The following is a 17,964-nucleotide window of genomic DNA, read 5'->3' on the forward strand; positions in this document are numbered from 1 at the left end:
AAACTTGAAAATTGCTTCCACAAGCCTTGAGATTGTACTTTGGGTGGTAATTTAAGGCAAACGCGCGTAACATTCCCTGATAACCTATTCATATTTGCTTATTTTAATTAATTAATTTGTTTCTTCAAGAAAGAGAGACTCGATAAAAAGAGGAAAATAATTTCAAGAAAGTATAATGAAATTGAAAAAAAAATAACGAGTATCTAAGATACTTATCATATATGTTGGAGATGCTTAATTGTTCGTATCCAGTGAAGGTTAGCAAGTAGATGATTAACGGTGGTTGCGGATTGGTTTTATTTTTCAGTTTCTTTTGATTATTGCCATTTTATTTATTTAATTTATTTGTTTATAACGATAAGATTTTTCCATTTTTGGGCATTGCATCCGTTACTTATTAACTTAAGCTTAGAGATGAAATTGATTTTATTGTTTCTAATTGACTAATTCTTCAGTTGATGAAACAATCTTGTTGATGACCTGTCACATTTTTGGATCACCATCTATACAAAGATAGTTTAGTGTTCATGAACCAGAAATTCGGGATTGTGAGAAAATTTAAACTGAAGGTTGTTGTTGCTGATTATGGTTTGTTGCACAGTGGGAAATGCTACTTTAATTTAGTCCCTTGGATTAAGTTAGTTATCCAATTAGTTCTTATAATTATAATAATCATTCAAAATGTTTTTATTGCATATTTGTTCCGATATAATCTGATTAACCATTCTTTACTTTTCACTTGTTATATGTCAATTTGATTTGTTCAAAGTTTTAGTTACATCAGATAGAAATCCTACCATACCCTTTTGAAAAGTTAAATCCGACAATTATACAAGCAACATTAACATGAATATTTTGGATAATTTTAAAAATACAAGAACTAATTGAGTAATTAATCTAAACCTTAAGGATCGAAGAAGAATTTACCTGATACCTGGCTTAATTTGGCAGCTTCGAGCTAATGAGGTACAATATTATTGTTTTATACAATTAAAATAGGCAAATGCCTGATATTTGTCATAAGCAAGGCTTGATCGATTACACCCTTTTGAGGGCATTTGGTTGGTTGTATCAGACTGCAGCCTGTATAAAATTTCATGGACAAGTCTGTTTGATAATGCAATACATTAATGTGGCAGTGTCTCGCCACTCGTCGCTGTTCAAAGAGACAATAGATGAAAATTAATTCAAATGAACAAGTTTAGCTATTTTTGGGTAAAATATACTTATGAGTACTAATGAGTGCTCACAGCTCCCCCATCAAAAAATTATATGTTTCGATTTGTTTTGTGTTCATCGTGTAAACACTATCGGATCCTTTTCTCCCCGCGATACAAACTAGTGTAAGTGTTACAGTAATTCTCTTCTGGATCAGCCAACAGTTCTAAAATTGCGTCCCAAACAACTTCTTCCATTGAAGCGCCAGAAGAAACAATAATTACTAGAAAAACCAGTAACTGCTATAATATATGTTACGTCCCTAAAGTCTCTTATCCTTAACAAATTAAACAAACCATAACCACCTCCCGTTAGTTTTATGTTACCTTCTCTCAATGGATACTGACAGCTAAGAGAAGCACAAAGATTGTTGAGGATGCTGCCACAAAAAGTGAAGAGTCGTTGATCCTTCCTTTTTCAAGTTATATTCCAATGGTAGCCTGATTCCCTCTTCGTCTATATGAGTGAGATTCCAACCTCACACTTCTATACCTACATCTCTTGCTTTCACACCATAAATTTTATCAATTAAAATCTATCTAATTAACAGCCAAGTTACTTACACGTTGGTGCATACCCAACAATTCATTGATATTCAGCCTTTGCTTCCATTAGCGATCTTTATTCACTCATTAATATCTTCATCTGGGTTATTTCCTTTCAATCTTTGCATTTGTTCTAATCACTCATTTGGCAATGTTTCTTGGAAGAGGCCAGAATATAAGACCTATAAATGGGTCAGTTTCAATAACTGCGTGCATTAATCTTCCACCGGAGGTAAATTCTGCCGGCTTGCTAACGCAATTTGAAGGTGGTGTTAAGGATTACAAATGGCTGGACTATACAACTCCAAGAATCATGTTTCTGATAGCTACCATGCTCACCATTTCCCAGGCTTTTCATTCTGTGCTCAAACGCTTTGGAATTCCAATTTTCATCTCACAGATTTTTGTAAGCATTTTCTCTCTTGCTTTTTTTTTTTTTGCTGCTTAATTAGAAAATTATTATGTCATAAGATTAATCAAGATGGGAGATTTTACATGAAGATAAGAGTATTGTTTGATAGCCAAGGATGACTTGCATGCGGCTTGCAATATTACTAAGTGTTACGAATTAAAGCAGCTGCTAGAAGCCTTTTCGTTTGGTTGGCAGGCAGTCTCCTTGGCAAAGCGGACAGCCTCTTGTCTCTCATGCTAGGCCTTGAGCATATTAATTGTCTGTACTCTTGGGAGTTTACATGTAACAAGCCTGGTTTACAGATACATTCATGCCCCCAATTACTTGCCGCCCACCGTTAAGGTCCACTAAATTACAATTTTTTTTAACATTTTCACTCTTGTTATTTTTTTTAAATTTTTAATTGTGTTAGTTACTAACCTGTGTCCTAAGCGCACATTGGATAAAGAACGAACCTGAACCATTTTTGTCATAATTTGTGTCACAGGCTGGCCTACTACTATCGCGACCAGTTTTACAGGTTATAAAAGTGGCTGATAAAATAATTACACCAGAGCATGTACAATTGATAGGTTCAATGGGGAACGTTGGCATTGCATTCTTCATATTTCAAAGTGGGGTGAAAATGGACATAAGCATGGTCGCCAAAGTTGGAAGAAAAGCTTGGTATATTGGCATTCTATCTGTGATAGCACCACTGGTTGCTCTGATACCAGGATCTATGGTCCCGAGCGGTGGAGGGCCGACTGGGCTCTTTATTACACCGCTGTATTACATGACAGCTTATCCGGTCATCTTTTGCCTTCTTACTCATTTGAAGATCCTGAATTCAGAGCTTGGTAGACTAGCACAATCATCAGCGATCGTGGCCGATTTTTTGAGCTATGCTACTATCCTCTTTCTCACATTGTCACAAGTAGCATACTCTTCTCCGCCGAAGGCAATTCAACTATGTGTATATATTCTTACCTTCATTGTTATCGTTATGGTTGTTGTGAGACCAGCAATGTTATTGATAGCGAGAATGACACCAGAAGGAAAGGAAGTAAGCCGAACAGGCTTGTACGTCGTCGTGCTGATTTTGTTTTTGTTTCTGAGCTTCGCTCGTTTGTTTTATAGTGAATTTACTGTGTTGGGGCTTTATATTCTTGGTTTAGCAGTCCCTCATGGACCACCATTGGGATCTGCGCTAGTGAACAAATTTGATACCATGATTTCTGGCTTCTTCCTGCCAATATTTGTCACAACATCTGCTATGAGGCTACATGATTTGAGTCTCCATACTTTCACTTCGTTGATATGGCATAATATAGCACTAGCAGGTTTGGCAGCATTGTTCAAATTTGGGGCGTGTGCGTTGTTGCTGCTGTATTGGAAAATGCATAGAAATGATGCAATGGCTCTTGCTCTCATAATGAATATTAAGGGCATTGTCGAGATGGCATTCTACACCTTTGCAAGTGATGGAAGAGTACTAAACTCAACCTTCTTCTACCATATGTGACATTACACTTTGTTTTTCTTATCCGTTTTTTTCATAATAATTAAATTCGTGACACTTGTCCATCTTTCTGATGCAGTATGTGTCTCCAAATATGTTCCGGTTCATGCTCGGTGTTGTGATTGTGACGGGAAGCGTTGTGCCAATTTTAGTGAGAAAATTGTATGATCCTTCGAGGAAATATGCAGGCTATCAGATAAAAAAGCTAGTGGATTGCAAACCTGAATCAGAGTTGCAAATAGTTTCTTGTATTCACGTGCCAAGTAATATAATCTCTGCCATCAATCTTTTGAGCATTTCTAGTCCTACAAACGAAAGCCCTATGGTTGTTAATGTTCTTCATCTCATCAAACTCAATGGCCAAGCAACCTCAATCTTTGTCTCCCATCAGAGTAAAAACAAAAATATCTATACTTATTGCTACTCAGAGAATGTCATTCTTTCATTCAAGAAATTTGGGGGACTCCACTGGGGAGCTGCATCCATAAACGCCTTCACAGCTATTTCTCCACCGGATTTAATGCACGACGATATATGCACACTCGCCCTAGACAAGCTAGCATCTCTTGTTATACTCCCATTTCATCGGACATGGTACATTGATGGCTCCCTTGAATCCGAAGACCAAACTGTAAGGAACCTAAACCTGTGCGTCCTAGAAAAAGCACCTTGTTCAGTAGGGATCCTCATTGACCATGGCAATCTAAAGCGCCCTGTTACGCATACGGACTCGTCATCAGCAGATTCATTATCCAATGTTGCAATGTTATTCATAGGGGGCAATGACGATAGGGAGGCCTTAACTTTCGCGAAAAGGATGGTACGAGACAACAAGGTTAGGCTGACAGTAGTGCATTTTATTGCAGAAAGTGATGATGGGGATGTGGATTGGGAAACAATACTTGATTCTGAGGTTTTGAGGGGTGTTAAGAATAGTGAGTACATAAGGTATGTGAAGCACGTTGTCAAAGATGGAGCTGAAACGGTGAAAATTGTTCATTCAATTGTGAGTGAATTTGAACTCATCATTGTGGGAAGGAGATACAACTTCGAAAGTCCACAAACGTCTTGTCTCAAACAATGGAGTGAGTTTCCTGAGCTGGGAATTCTGGGAGACCTGCTTGCTTCGAAAGATCTAGGTGGGAAATGTTCTGTTTTGGTTATGCAGCAACAACGTAAGAATTAGTTTAGCTTAATTTTCAATTTGATGATGTTCTTGGTCACAGTGATTCAGCTCATTCTTTATTTCTTTTGGTGGACAGAGCGCTAGACCATGAAAGATTTTAGTAGATTTTAGTCGTGTTGATTACATGTACAATAATTCCCCCCCCCCCCCTCCCCTCCCTTTTTTATAACTTAAGTTTGATTTTCAAACATTTACAATTGCAGTTGAATAGAAAAAATGAATTTTGTAACTTTTATCTTATTAGGAAAAGATCATAATGAGAAGTCAATATTATATATCAAAAATATCTTTATTAAATATTTATACTTATTTCCTAAACTAGGTGAGAAATGTTTTGTCTAGGTTATATATGCAGCAACAACGTAAGAATTAGTTTAGCCTAATTTTCAATTCGATGATTTTCTTGGTCACAGTAATTCAACACATTCTCTTTGTGGAATTAGCGCTGCTGCGCTAGACCATGAAAGATTTTAGTTGTGCTGATTACATGTACAATAATTTGCCTTTTTTTTTTTTTTACCTAAGTTTGATTTTCAATCATTTGCATTTGCATATGAATAGAAAAAGTAAATTTTTGTAACTTTCATCTTATTAGGAAAAGGTCTGAATAAGAAGTTAATATTTTATACTAAAAATATCTTTATTAAGAGTGATGATACAACTACAAACTCTAGACAAACTTATCTTGTACAAACTAATGTGGCATTAATTAATTGGTGGAATGAAAATATAAAATAATATAAATAAATCATATGGCCCAAGAGATATTTAATTCAACCAATAAATTAACGTCACGTCAGTTTGTATAAAATAAATTTGTACAATAGTTTGTGGTTATATAATTACTCCTCTATTAAATATACTTATTTTCTAAACTATAAAGCATAACTTCTTTTGTTTTGATTTAAAAAGAAATAAATATCAAATAATTAAGTCTAAGATTTTTTTATTTATAAAAAGAAAAGTCACTTATATTCAGATTCACAAAACAAATGTCATTAAAAAATTAATATTTAAATTTTAAACCCAAAAATAAAAAATAAAAACAAATGGTACCTACTTGTTAGGATATGATCGTTTGTAGCACATCCAAGTCTTTTGGCATGACCTCTTTTCAATTATTAGATATATTTCTCTCTTTATTTTATACCCTTCAATTTGTCTATCTCAACCTCAATTCCTTTCTTTCTTCTTAGCATCTCATTCTTTAAACTCTAAATTTTGTTGACCCAAAAAAAGAAAAAGAAAAAGAAAAACGGTATTAGAAACTTGAATTCATTATTATTCTTCTCGAAAACAAAGAATTTCATTAAAAATGTGATCATATCAACTTCAATTTTCATTATTAAGTTCCGATTTAATAATTCATGATCATGTACTATTTTTTTTTTTTTTTTTGTATAGAGTAGAAATTTTAATAGATAGAGTTCATGGATCTTTGAATATTTCTTGGAGTTGTCGTTGAGTTTCAATTCTAACCAAAAAAAAAAAAAAAATTCTTAAATAACACCTTAACTAAAAGAATTTTAGCCTAGACAACTTCAGAGTGAAGCTTTTGATTGTTATGTCTAAGGATTTAACCACCAGTTAAGATTTATCATCAAACATCAATCACTTGGGTGGTGAATCTACTTAGTCCTTTAGCTAAGAAAAACAACCTGGGTAGCTTAAAAAAATGTTTGGCTTCACCCCTCTTTATAGTTAATAACTAACAGCGAAAATTAGCAATGACAACTTATTAAATTAATAAAAAATTACAGGCACTGGACCTTTAAAATTATTAATAATAAGGGGTAAAATTCAGTACTTAGGGTGCATTTGGGATTGAAGTGCTGTAGCTTTTAAGCTACAGCTGCTGTGAAAAAAAAGCTGTAATTATGAAACAAAAGTTAATAATATATAGTAAATATAAATTTTAAATAATAATTTTGATAAAATTATTAAAGATATAATAAATTTTATATTATATAAGTGAAAAATCATATCAACATAACTTAAAAGCTACAGCAGCTAGTGTTTACCAAACACTTTAGTGCTGTAGCTTTTAAGCTATAGCTGCCCAACCTCAATCCCAAACGCACCCTTAGAGCCCTAGAGGGTAAGGGTTTTCATTTCCAGCCAGACCTTATAAAATAACTAATTAATAAAAAGCAACAAATTATATATGAAAGAAATGTGAAACCTTATACAGAATAATACAATTTATGGTGAGTCTACAAAATGGGAATCATAATAAACTGAAATTAAAATGAGTTGGAGTCGAAATGAGGAATAGGAATCAGAATAAATTGTTTACTTTAGTTGTAAGAATCGGAATTGGAATGAGCTATATTGCCATTGACATGTTTACTTTCTCTTAAAATTAGATTGATTTAGATGATTACAAATTACTAAAAATTCTTTAATTAACTACACAATTATTATTTTATATTTCAATTATTTTGATTATTATTATTCAAAAATTGTTATTATGAAGAATTATTATTACTAACATTAGTATATTTTACAAACAACAACAATAACAACAACATCAACAATGGCAATAGCAAATTATTGGATCGCGGCACATCATCATCATCACAGACATCATAATCGATAATGGTTGCCACTGCTAGATTGTGATTGTTGCTACTACTCGAAAACAACCTAAACAAAGAAAATACCAATGAGTTGTTGCTTCATGGCCAACAACAACGAAAAACTTGATTTGGTGGTGATTGTTTGGCTGCTATGATTTTGCGGCGACAGTTTGGCTGCGATTTGCTTTTTCTTTTTTTCTTTTTTGATAGGAAGGCATTTTCAAAATTTTGAAATGTTAATGAAGACAAAATCGTCACTCCTGGAATGAAAGACTAATTCCTGCCCCTTTAGGAATCAGTCTTTCATTCCCTATTCCTAATTTGAGATGGGCCTATGATTTTGATTTTGATTTTGATTTTTGCTTTTTATTTTGTTAAATAAACAATGTCAATGATTTTGATTTCAGATTCTAATTCTCCAATATAGGAAGTAAATATACCATTAATTGTGAATCTTGAGTTCTCAATTGGACTGGTCCAATCTTTTTTCTAGTTGATCTATCCAATTGATTTTTTGATACTGAGTAGTGCTATTTGATATTCTTAAGCTATCTCATTAGCTCCTATTTTTAATTATTTCTATTAATTTTTATAAAGAAAAAAAGTCACCCGCACCCATAAGATTTGCTTAAATAGTCACACACACCTTACTGATTTCATAAATGGTCACACATACCCCTTTTTTCTTTTACACTACTATACTCTTTTTTTATAACAACCCAAATAAATATAAATATAGAAAGGATTATACCCCATTTTTTATGTGTTCATTCAAAAGTAAACAAATATATTTTTTTTTTCAGTGCATCACATAGAGTTTATAAAGTGTATCGTTACTGCATGCTGTCATAGTATCGTTAGAATATTGTTCACATCAGAGGATTAAATTGTCATTTGAATGAACACATAAAAATAATGTCATATTCCGCCGACAAAAATGACCACCAACTGGTGCTGTTGTTGTTGCTGCTATCCCTAATACCAAAATAAACCAAAAAAAATTGAGATAAAAACACAAAACATACCTAAATCAACTAACAATGAATCTACAACAAACCCAATTAAAGATTCAAATAAGCAGCCATGGTTTTTTTTTTTTAAAAAAAAATCTACAAGTAAAAACTTACAAAAAGACACCCAACAAGTCAACCACAAACCATATATAGTTATTTTTATACATGTTATAATCTTAGGCATGTTCGGTCTAAACTTGCAACCGCACTCAGCTCCGAATTCCATTTCAGACAACTATAATGCACCTTAGCAGGGCAACACCGAGGACGAGAGTCTCAATGGTAGTGGTGGTGCTCTCAAAGTAGCTCCAATCAGAGTACATGCCACATCCATCGCAGCCGCTGCTACACTTGTTGTCGGAGCCACAACCACAATTTCCATCATAGCAAGACATTTTTCTTTTTTCTTTGACGATTAAAGAGGAGGAGATTTGCAAATGAATAGATTGAATCCAGATTATTGGGATTGACTTTTACTTGACAAATATTTATTTTTTGTAACTTCTATTATCTAATTTTGAATCTTAATTTTTTGGCTTTTTTTTGGGCAAAATTTTATTTTACATTTGAGGAAAAAAAGTCATTTTGCTAATATTCCATTAAATATATTAACTGAGATAAGACAGAAGTGGATGAGTACAATAAAATGCTAACTTCATGTGGTACATTGAAAAAAATAAAAAAAGAAATGTTTGTATATTTTTTAAAAAGCCTGACAAAACAAGTAGCTGGTAAATAATCACCTATATAGTAATGAGATAAAAATAATAATAAACCTCATTTGATATAAGTTTAATTAATAAACTAACATATATGATAATTATTTTTAACATTAAGCTATTACCAGTCAATCTGACAATTTCTATTGATACTAAAATTTATTAATCTAAAAATTAACTTTAAGAATTATACTAATATAGACAATTAAAAAAAATTGTAAATAAAATAATATAAAAATTGTAAATTACTGTGAATGTTAAGTATAATTATTTTAATATTATTAACTTGTCAAATAGATTTTGTTAATAATGTAAAAATAATTTTTTTAATATTCAAAACAATTTATAAATTTTATCTTATTTTACAATATTATATTTATTATAGAAATTTATTTAAAGCCAATTATTATGTGATTGAAGGATATAATGATACCAATATATATATATGTGTGTGTGTGTGTGTGACTATTTATGAAACTATGAAAGTATATACGAGCATTTAAACAATCTTGCAGTCTTGCAGATGTGGGTGGCTTTTCCACTTTTCATTATTACCCAATACTTCACTTTTTTTTTCTTTTAACTATCCTTATGCAAGTTCCTTGAGTGTCATACTGTCATTTTCAAATACAAACTTTCAATACTTATATTTTAAACTCATTTTGAGAATTGAAAATTTATATTATTCTATCTTATTTTGAAAATCTTTCAAATTATTCTCAAAATGAGATTAGCCACGAGAAAACATTTTCTTTTGACCACTTATGTGATATTTGACCATGTGTTGAAAAATTTGACACAATCCAATTACTTGACGTGAACATCATACGAATAAATGGTTATGGATTTTTAAATTTGACACAATTATTAAATGACTTGGGTACCGGTCGACGCGACTTTTTTCGTTTCGGGTTAGGGTTAAAGTTCTTAACTCATTTACCTGAATAATGACACGATTATATTTTTTAAAATTAATTTATAGGTTTTTGTCATTAAAACTCAAATATTAGATATGATTTTCTTTTTTTATTTTCTTTTTTTTTTTGGAAGAGTCGATATATACACGATGTTTTATTTATAAAATTTTATATAGATTTAGAATTTTAATAATATAAGCGTGTAAAATATTAGTATACATGTATGCTTTATGATGTTGATATAAAGTATTATTTACGTATATATAACTAAAAACTTTAATAATGTAAATGTGTAATTTTTTTTTGAGGGGTGTGTGTCTATAACATTTGTTAAATATATAGATATTAAATGAGTTATTGAATAACCCGTTTATTTTTCATGTCAGGTTTGGATTTCAATATTTTGGCACAATAATTAAATGAGTCGACTTGAGTCAATCTAAATTTAACATGACACAATACAAAAATGACCCCACGACCCGTTTTACCATCTCTATTAAAAACCATAGATTTATATTTGAGCCGTCTAATTGTACAACTACCTCAATTTTATGTTAAAAATTTGGGTTTGAAAAGGATATAAAAGCACTTGAATATGAGCTGGTAAAAAAAAGGATGAATGAGTAATTTTAGAAATGAATTAGATTATTGACACGTGGGGTAGAAAATATAAATTTATTCAGGAATCAATTGTCACTCAGTAGCCACTACTCATTGATGATGCGGCTAAGCCACTATTGAAGGCTCATTATGTCGTCATATTTCCCTATTTTTCCTCTCCTCCTTCAGACTTTAATTAGCATTTAATTTTTAATCAAATGAATCAGTTGTCATTCTCTCTCTCTCTTTTCCACTTCGTTAACCTGTCAACTCAGAACTGAACACCTCTTATGTAGATTACAAGCCCTGTCGTTTCCTAGTTTCAATTAGCAAAATCAAGGGAAAACAGAAGAAAAAAAAAAATGAAACGTGGGCCTATCTACGTTATAAAAATTACTTTGAGTACTCAACATTAAATAAAATATTATAATTCTTACATGCTCTCTGATTTAAATTTAATATTAAGGACAATCTTATTCAAGTGAATAAAAATATATCACTCTTAATGCCCATTACCCCATTCATACCATAAACCCTAATTTTATTTTCTTAATCCAACATTATAAGTCTTGAAAATTTATTTGACAATAAATTTTTTTTATATGGTGAGAGATTCATCAAATCACCGCAATAAAATCGAAGTTAACTCTATTGCATTTTCTTGATAGTTAATTATTAAATGAATTTCTTTCTTTATATTTGTAAAATTTTAAAAGCCAATATGTTCATGAAGGTAGATTACTGTGAAAAAAGCTATTTAAGATTAGAATTTATTTGTACTCTCATTGGTTTGATAAAGTGGTTTTAAGTAATTTTATTTGGTTAACCATTTGAATTTGATTTTTTAGGAAGATAGGAACAACAAAATTAATTTGGGTTTCGTTAGCCCTCTACCTCTTAAAAAAAGAAAAGACAGTGAAAAAGATGAAAAAATAATCTTCATCAATTCACTCAAATAAACAAGTTCATTGAATTCTTGAAAAAAAATCTTTATTTATTCATCTACCAAGTTTAGTAATTACTTGAACTAAGTTATTGGATATTGAAATGAATTTTAAGAATGTCAAAACAAGAAAAAAAAAAATACATTAACATTCTTTTGAATCAGTCAACAGAGTTTCATCCGGAACAACTACTTCTGTTGAATTACCAGAAAAAAAAAAAAACAATAATTGTTATAATCGATATATGTCACGCCCCTAAAATCACATATCCTTAACAAATTAAACAAACCACAACTTCCTTAGTTACCTTCTCTCAATGTATATTAACAGCTAATTTTATATGGATGCAGGTTGTTGTGGATGCTGCCACAATGAGTCAATGAGTCAGTAATCAGCTGATTGAGGCTGGCTATATGAATATTCTTAACAAGCAAATGAAAAAAATATCAGCAGCCTTGCGCACCCAACAATTCATTGATATTTAGCCTTTGCTGCCATTAGCAATCTTTATTCACTCATTAATTTAATATCTTCATCTGGATTATTTTCTTTCGATCTTTATATTTGTTCTAATTATTTATTTGGCAATGTTTTTCGGAAGAGGCCAGAATTTGCGGCCTCAAAATGGGTCGGTTTCTATAACTATGTGCATTAACCTTCCACCGGAGGTGAATTCTGGTGGCTTGGTAATGCAATTTGAAGATGGTGTTAAGGAGTACAAATGGCTGGATTATACAACTCCAAGAATCATGTTGCTGTTAGCTACCATGTTTACCATTTCCCAAGTTTTTCATTCTGTGCTCAAACGTTTTGGAATTCCAATTTTCATCTCACAGATTTTTGTAAGCATTCTCACTTTTGATGATTTTTTTTTGGTTTTTCTTTTTAATTATGTATTGGTTAATAACCTGTGTCCTAAGTGCACATTGGACATCGAACGAACCTTAATCATATATGTCATAATTTTGTGTGCACAGGCTGGGATTTTACTATCTCGACCAGCATTACAGGTTATAAAAATGGAAAATAAAATAATTACACCAGAACATGTACAATTGATTGGTTCAATGGGGAACATTGGCATTGCACTCTTTATATTTCAAAGTGGGGTGAAAATGGACTTAAGCATGGTCTCCAAAGTTGGAAGAAAGGCTTTGTATATTGGCATTCTATCTGTGATATCACCATTGGTTGCTCTGATCCCAACATTTATGGTCCCGACCGGTACAGGGCCGAGTGGGTTCTTTATTACACCGCTGTATTACGTGACATCTTTTCCCGTCATCTTTTGCCTTCTTACTCATTTGAAGATCTTAAATTCAGAACTTGGTAGACTAGCACAATCATCAGCTATCGTCGCCGATTTCTTGAGCTATGCTACTGTCCTCCTTCTCACAGTGTCGCAAGTGGCATCCTCATCTCCGGCGCAGGCACTTCGAACACTAGGTTATGTTGTTTTCTTCATTTTTATCGTTATGGTTGTTGTGAGACCAGCAATGTTGCTGATAGTGAGAATGACACCAGAAGGAAAAGAAGTAAGCCAAACAGGCTTATATGTTGTCATACTAATTTTGCTTTTGTTTCTGAGCTTTGCTCGTAAGTTTTATAGTGAATTAACAGTGGCGGGGCTTTATATTGTCGGTTTAGCAGTCCCTCGCGGACCACCGTTGGGATCAGCTCTGGTGAACAAGTTTGATTGCTTGGTTTCTGGTTTCTTTTTACCAATTTTTGTCACAACATCTGCTATGAGGATACATGATTTGAGGCCCCAGAGTTTCAACATCTTCATAGTGCAAAATATACTTACAGTAGCTTGGATAGTATTGGTCAAATTTGGGACGTGTTCGTTGCTGCTGCTGTATTGGAAGATGCATAAAAATGATGCAATGGCTCTTGCTCTCATAATGAATGCTAAAGGCATTGTTGAGATGGCATTCTACACCTTTGCAAGTGATGGAAGGGTACTTGATTCAACATTCTTCTACTATGTGTGACATTATAATTTCTCTTACTCATCGAAATTTTTTTCACAAGAATTAAATTTGTGACACTAGCGCATTTTTCTCATGCAGTATGTACCTCCAAATATGTTCCGTTTTATGCTCGGTATTATCATTGTGATGGGCAGCATCGTGCCTATTTTCGTGCGAAAGTTGTACGATCCCTCTCGAAAATATGCAGGCTATCAGATAAAAAAGCTAGTGGATTGCAAACCTGAATCAGAGCTACAAATAGTTTGTTGTATTTACATACCGAGTAATATCAGTTCTGCGATCAATCTTTTGAGCATTTCTTGTCCTAGAAACGAGTGCCCGACTGTTGTCAATGCACTTCACCTCATCAAACTTAGTGACCAAGCAACCTCAATCTTCGTCTCCCATCAGAAGAAGAAGAAAAATTTCTCTGCTTACAGCTACTCAGAAAATGTCATTGTGTCTTTCAAGAAATTTGGAGGACTCCGTTGGGGAGCGGTATCCATAAACACCTTCACAGCAATTTCTCCACTAGATTTAATGCACGATGACATATGCACACTCGCCCTAGACAAGCTTGCATCTCTCGTTATACTCTCATTCCATCGGACATGGTACATTGACGGCTCTCTCGAATCCGATGACCAATCTGTGAGGAATCTAAACCTGCGCATCCTGGAAAAAGCACCTTGTTCGGTAGGGATCCTCATTGACCATGGCAATCTAAAGCGTTCCGTTACACATATGGACTCGTCAGCAGATTCATTCTCCAAAGTTGCATTACTATTCCTGGGGGGTAACGATGATAGAGAGGCCTTGACCCTCGCAAAAAGGATGGGTCGAGACAACAAGGTTAGGCTGACGGTGGTGCATTTTATAGCAGCAAGTGATGATGGGGATGTAGATTGGGAAACAATCCTTGACTCCGAGGTTTTGAGGGATATTAAGAAAACCGAGTGCATGAGATATGAGAAGCATGTTGTAGAAAATGGAGCTGACACAGTTGAAATTGTCCATTCGATGGTGAATCAGTATGATCTCATCATTGTGGGAAGGAGACACAATCTGGAATGTCCGCAAACATCTTGTCTCGATCAATGGAGTGAATTCCCTGAGCTTGGAGTTTTGGGAGACTTGCTTGCTTCAAAAGATTTTGGGAACAAATGTTCTGTCCTGGTTGTGCAGCAACAACGATTAGTCTAGCTACCGAATCCAATCGTGTTCGTGGTCGCTTTCATCAAGTTGAGTAAAAATGATTTTTGTTCCAATGTGTGCTTGTTGGGACAGATTTGCGGATTACATGTAGAACAACTCGTAGGTTTGTATATTATCATTTCTTTATCTTGTAATGGTTCACATCAAGAGATTTGTAATGCGATATAGATTATGATTTATTTTTTATTTTATTAAGTAAGACGTTTCCCATCTATCCACGTGTCCCTAATTTTAATGTATTTGTCATATTTTATTAAATTAACTCTCGGTGTCATTCAAATTTTTATGCCGGTCAGGGGGGGGGGGGGGGGCCACGTGGGTTAGAACTTCAATTGTCAATTGGGCCGGTTCAGTCTTCCTTCGGGCTCATCCAGTCCATTGATACCACAATGAGGCCCATTCCAGTTTTATTATGTTTCAATGTTTATCCTCCTCTTTAAACCGCAATTAGAATATAATTTTAGTTCGACGAAACAGTCATCGGTTGCCTCCTTGTTAACACAGCTCGAGACATCTTCTGGAGATTGCGAACGCTGTCGTTTCGTCCCTTCCGATCTTCATCCTCACAAGGTCTGATCTTTATTCTCAATCTATTCATAAAATGTTATCTTTTAGGGTTCGTAAAATTTGATTCCGTATTGCTTGATCGATCCATCCGTTGATTTTTTATTTCGTGTAATTGAAATCGCTACTCGATTTTATTTGGCTTGATTGGTTCTTATGTAATTGGGTTGAAAGCAGAATTGTTCTAATTATACGATTTAATTGATTTTCTCTCCCCTTTTTTAATTCAATATTATATTTGTGTGTGTGCGTGTTTTTTTTTAAATTTTGTTGTTGCTGAGAAAACGAACCGAAAATTAATTTGTAGAATTTTAAAATAAATAATGTTGGTGCCTAAAGAGTTACACGAATATCTATTGGAAACATTTTGTTGTTTTTTTTGGGGGGGAGGGGTGTGTGCGGGTTGTTATTTTTTGCTTTTAACTTGTTGCATTTTCTTAGCAACCAAACAGAACGCTATAGATATGGAGGAGGAAAACGGTGTTTTCTGAATTTTAAGTTATGTATTATTTGGTTCCGGAAATTTTATCTGTGTTGCTTTGCAATTACCTAGTGGCCATGTTTGTGAAGAAGGAAAATGAAAAAACTGGTTTTTGTACTCTGATGTTTGAGGTATTTTTGCTCTTTTTTAGGGACCCTTGGTGTAAGCACTAGAGAAAATGCCACCTCAAAAGATTGAAACTGGTCATGAGGACACAGTACATGATGTGGCGATGGATTACTATGGCAAGCGCCTCGCCACGGCATCTTCGGATTACTCAATTAAGATCATTGGTGTGGGCAATAACACCTCTCAGCATCTCGCAAAGCTTAGTGGTCATAAAGGTGCTGTTTGGGAGGTGGCTTGGGCTCACCCAAAATTTGGGTCTATACTTGCATCCTGTTCTTTTGACGGGACTGTCATAATATGGAAGGAGGGTAACAGTAATGAGTGGATCAAAGATCATGTTTTTGAGGACCACAAATCGTCAGTCAATTCGATTGATTGGGCGCCTCATGAGCTCGGTCTATGTTTGGCTTGTGGTTCGTCAGATGGGAACATATCAGTTTTTACGGCTAGAGCTGATGGCGGCTGGGATACATCTAGGATTGACCAAGCTCATCCGGTTGGTGTGACTTCAGTTTCATGGGCCCCATCAACAGCTCCCGGTGCACTTGTGGGTTCTGGTTTTCTTGACCCAGTTCAGAAGCTTTGTTCAGGTGGTTGTGATAATACCGTGAAGGTGTGGAAGCTGTACAATGGAATTTGGAAGATGGACTGCTTTCCAGCTCTTCAAATGCATACTGATTGGGTTAGAGATGTTGCTTGGGCTCCCAACTTGGGGCTTCCAAAATCTACTATTGCAAGTGCATCGGAGGATGGGAAAGTTATTATATGGACTGTGGCCAGGGAAGGAGATCAATGGGAAGGTAAGGTGTTGCATGACTTCAAGACCCCTGTTTATAGAGTCAGCTGGTCACTGACTGGAAACATATTGGCTGTGGCTGATGGAAACAACAATGTAACACTGTGGGAAGAAGCAGTGGATGGGGAGTGGCGACAGGTGACTGCAGTTGGGCCGTAAGACTCTTTTAAGTTTTTCAAATTTTTATCGTGAAATACAAGATTGCATTTTAGAACCTCTTTATAATTTCTTTTGAGGACCCTAAACCGCAATCCCCACTCTTTTTATGTTACTGCATAGCTGAGCATCATTGATGGATATATCTGAACCCTAAATTTCTTAACTTTAGCTTCAACGAAGAATCTCCTTTTTCATATTACTATTTGCTAATACCAATAGGCGGTTCTATTTTTGTAAACTAGTATGCTTGGAATCTTCCGGTACATTTTTCCAGCATGGATTTCAACTGGAGTGAAAAGCTTTTCTTTGGTGTACGTTGCTTGGTTTTTGAGGTGTCCAACTGGTTAAATCACATATTGTGTTCTTTTTCCAGAACCCTTTTACTTCAAATTTGCAGGGTAATCATCAGAATCATGTCCTTTGGTTCTTAAATGCAGGTCCTACAAATAAAGATGTGAATTATGGTTTTTTTTTTTTTTTTTTTTTGGCCTTAAAATTTGGTCTGCCATGTAGTTTGAGGGAAGTTATTGGTCAAATCTTGATACAACAACAAGGTGTCCCTTATTTATGTTGGACGGTGTGGCTTAGACGTTGACATATTTTCTGTTAATACTCTTCTTTCTCATCTGTATTCAACTGAATTCATGTCTGTCCGGAAAGGGAATTTTACACTAATAACCATTAAAGTTTTGATTTTTTTCATCTTAACCCCTCAAAAATATTTCTATCAACATTAGCCATAAAACAACTTTTGAGACCAAAATACCCCTCCTTCATCTCTCCCCCAAAAAACTTGTTCTGTGGCCAAAAAGCTTGATTTTTTTTTTTAAAAAAAAATCTAATCTTTTGCGGCTTGTTGCATGATTTTAAGATGGAAAATTTGTTAAGTTGTATTCTATCAGCATTATTATTATTAATGCTTTCACCTGCAAATCCATTGATATTCATTCCCCCTTCCATAATCTTCGTGCCCAAATTGCTTCTAACTTTTCTCGACTTCGACGCGGGTGAGA

The 17,964-nt window shown here is 34.1% G+C and overlaps 3 protein-coding genes across 3 annotated transcripts; all 3 read left to right on the plus strand.

Moving 5' to 3' along the window:
* The first annotated feature begins 2,752 nt into the window (after window positions 1–2,752).
* On the plus strand, window positions 2,753–4,862 carry LOC112498896 (cation/H(+) antiporter 4-like). Its single transcript, XM_052444470.1, has 2 exons — window positions 2,753–3,646; window positions 3,756–4,862. Exons 1-2 carry the CDS (start codon window positions 2,753–2,755, stop codon window positions 4,860–4,862), a joined length of 2,001 nt encoding a protein of 666 aa, XP_052300430.1.
* Window positions 4,863–12,278: 7,416 nt separating this feature from the next.
* On the plus strand, window positions 12,279–14,810 carry LOC112498895 (cation/H(+) antiporter 4-like). Its single transcript, XM_025100751.2, has 3 exons — window positions 12,279–12,476; window positions 12,612–13,595; window positions 13,707–14,810. The coding sequence occupies exons 1-3, from the start codon at window positions 12,279–12,281 to the stop codon at window positions 14,808–14,810; spliced, it is 2,286 nt and encodes a 761-aa protein (XP_024956519.2).
* Window positions 14,811–15,232: 422 nt separating this feature from the next.
* On the plus strand, window positions 15,233–17,147 carry LOC102631283 (protein transport protein SEC13 homolog B-like). Its single transcript, XM_006465615.3, has 2 exons — window positions 15,233–15,392; window positions 16,019–17,147. The coding sequence occupies exon 2, from the start codon at window positions 16,046–16,048 to the stop codon at window positions 16,949–16,951; it is 906 nt and encodes a 301-aa protein (XP_006465678.2). The 5' UTR covers window positions 15,233–15,392; window positions 16,019–16,045; the 3' UTR covers window positions 16,952–17,147.
* Window positions 17,148–17,964: the final 817 nt, after the last annotated feature.

Source organism: Citrus sinensis, chromosome 7 (genome assembly GCF_022201045.2).
Source record: "Citrus sinensis cultivar Valencia sweet orange chromosome 7, DVS_A1.0, whole genome shotgun sequence".
Taxonomy (NCBI): Eukaryota; Viridiplantae; Streptophyta; class Magnoliopsida; order Sapindales; family Rutaceae; genus Citrus; species Citrus sinensis.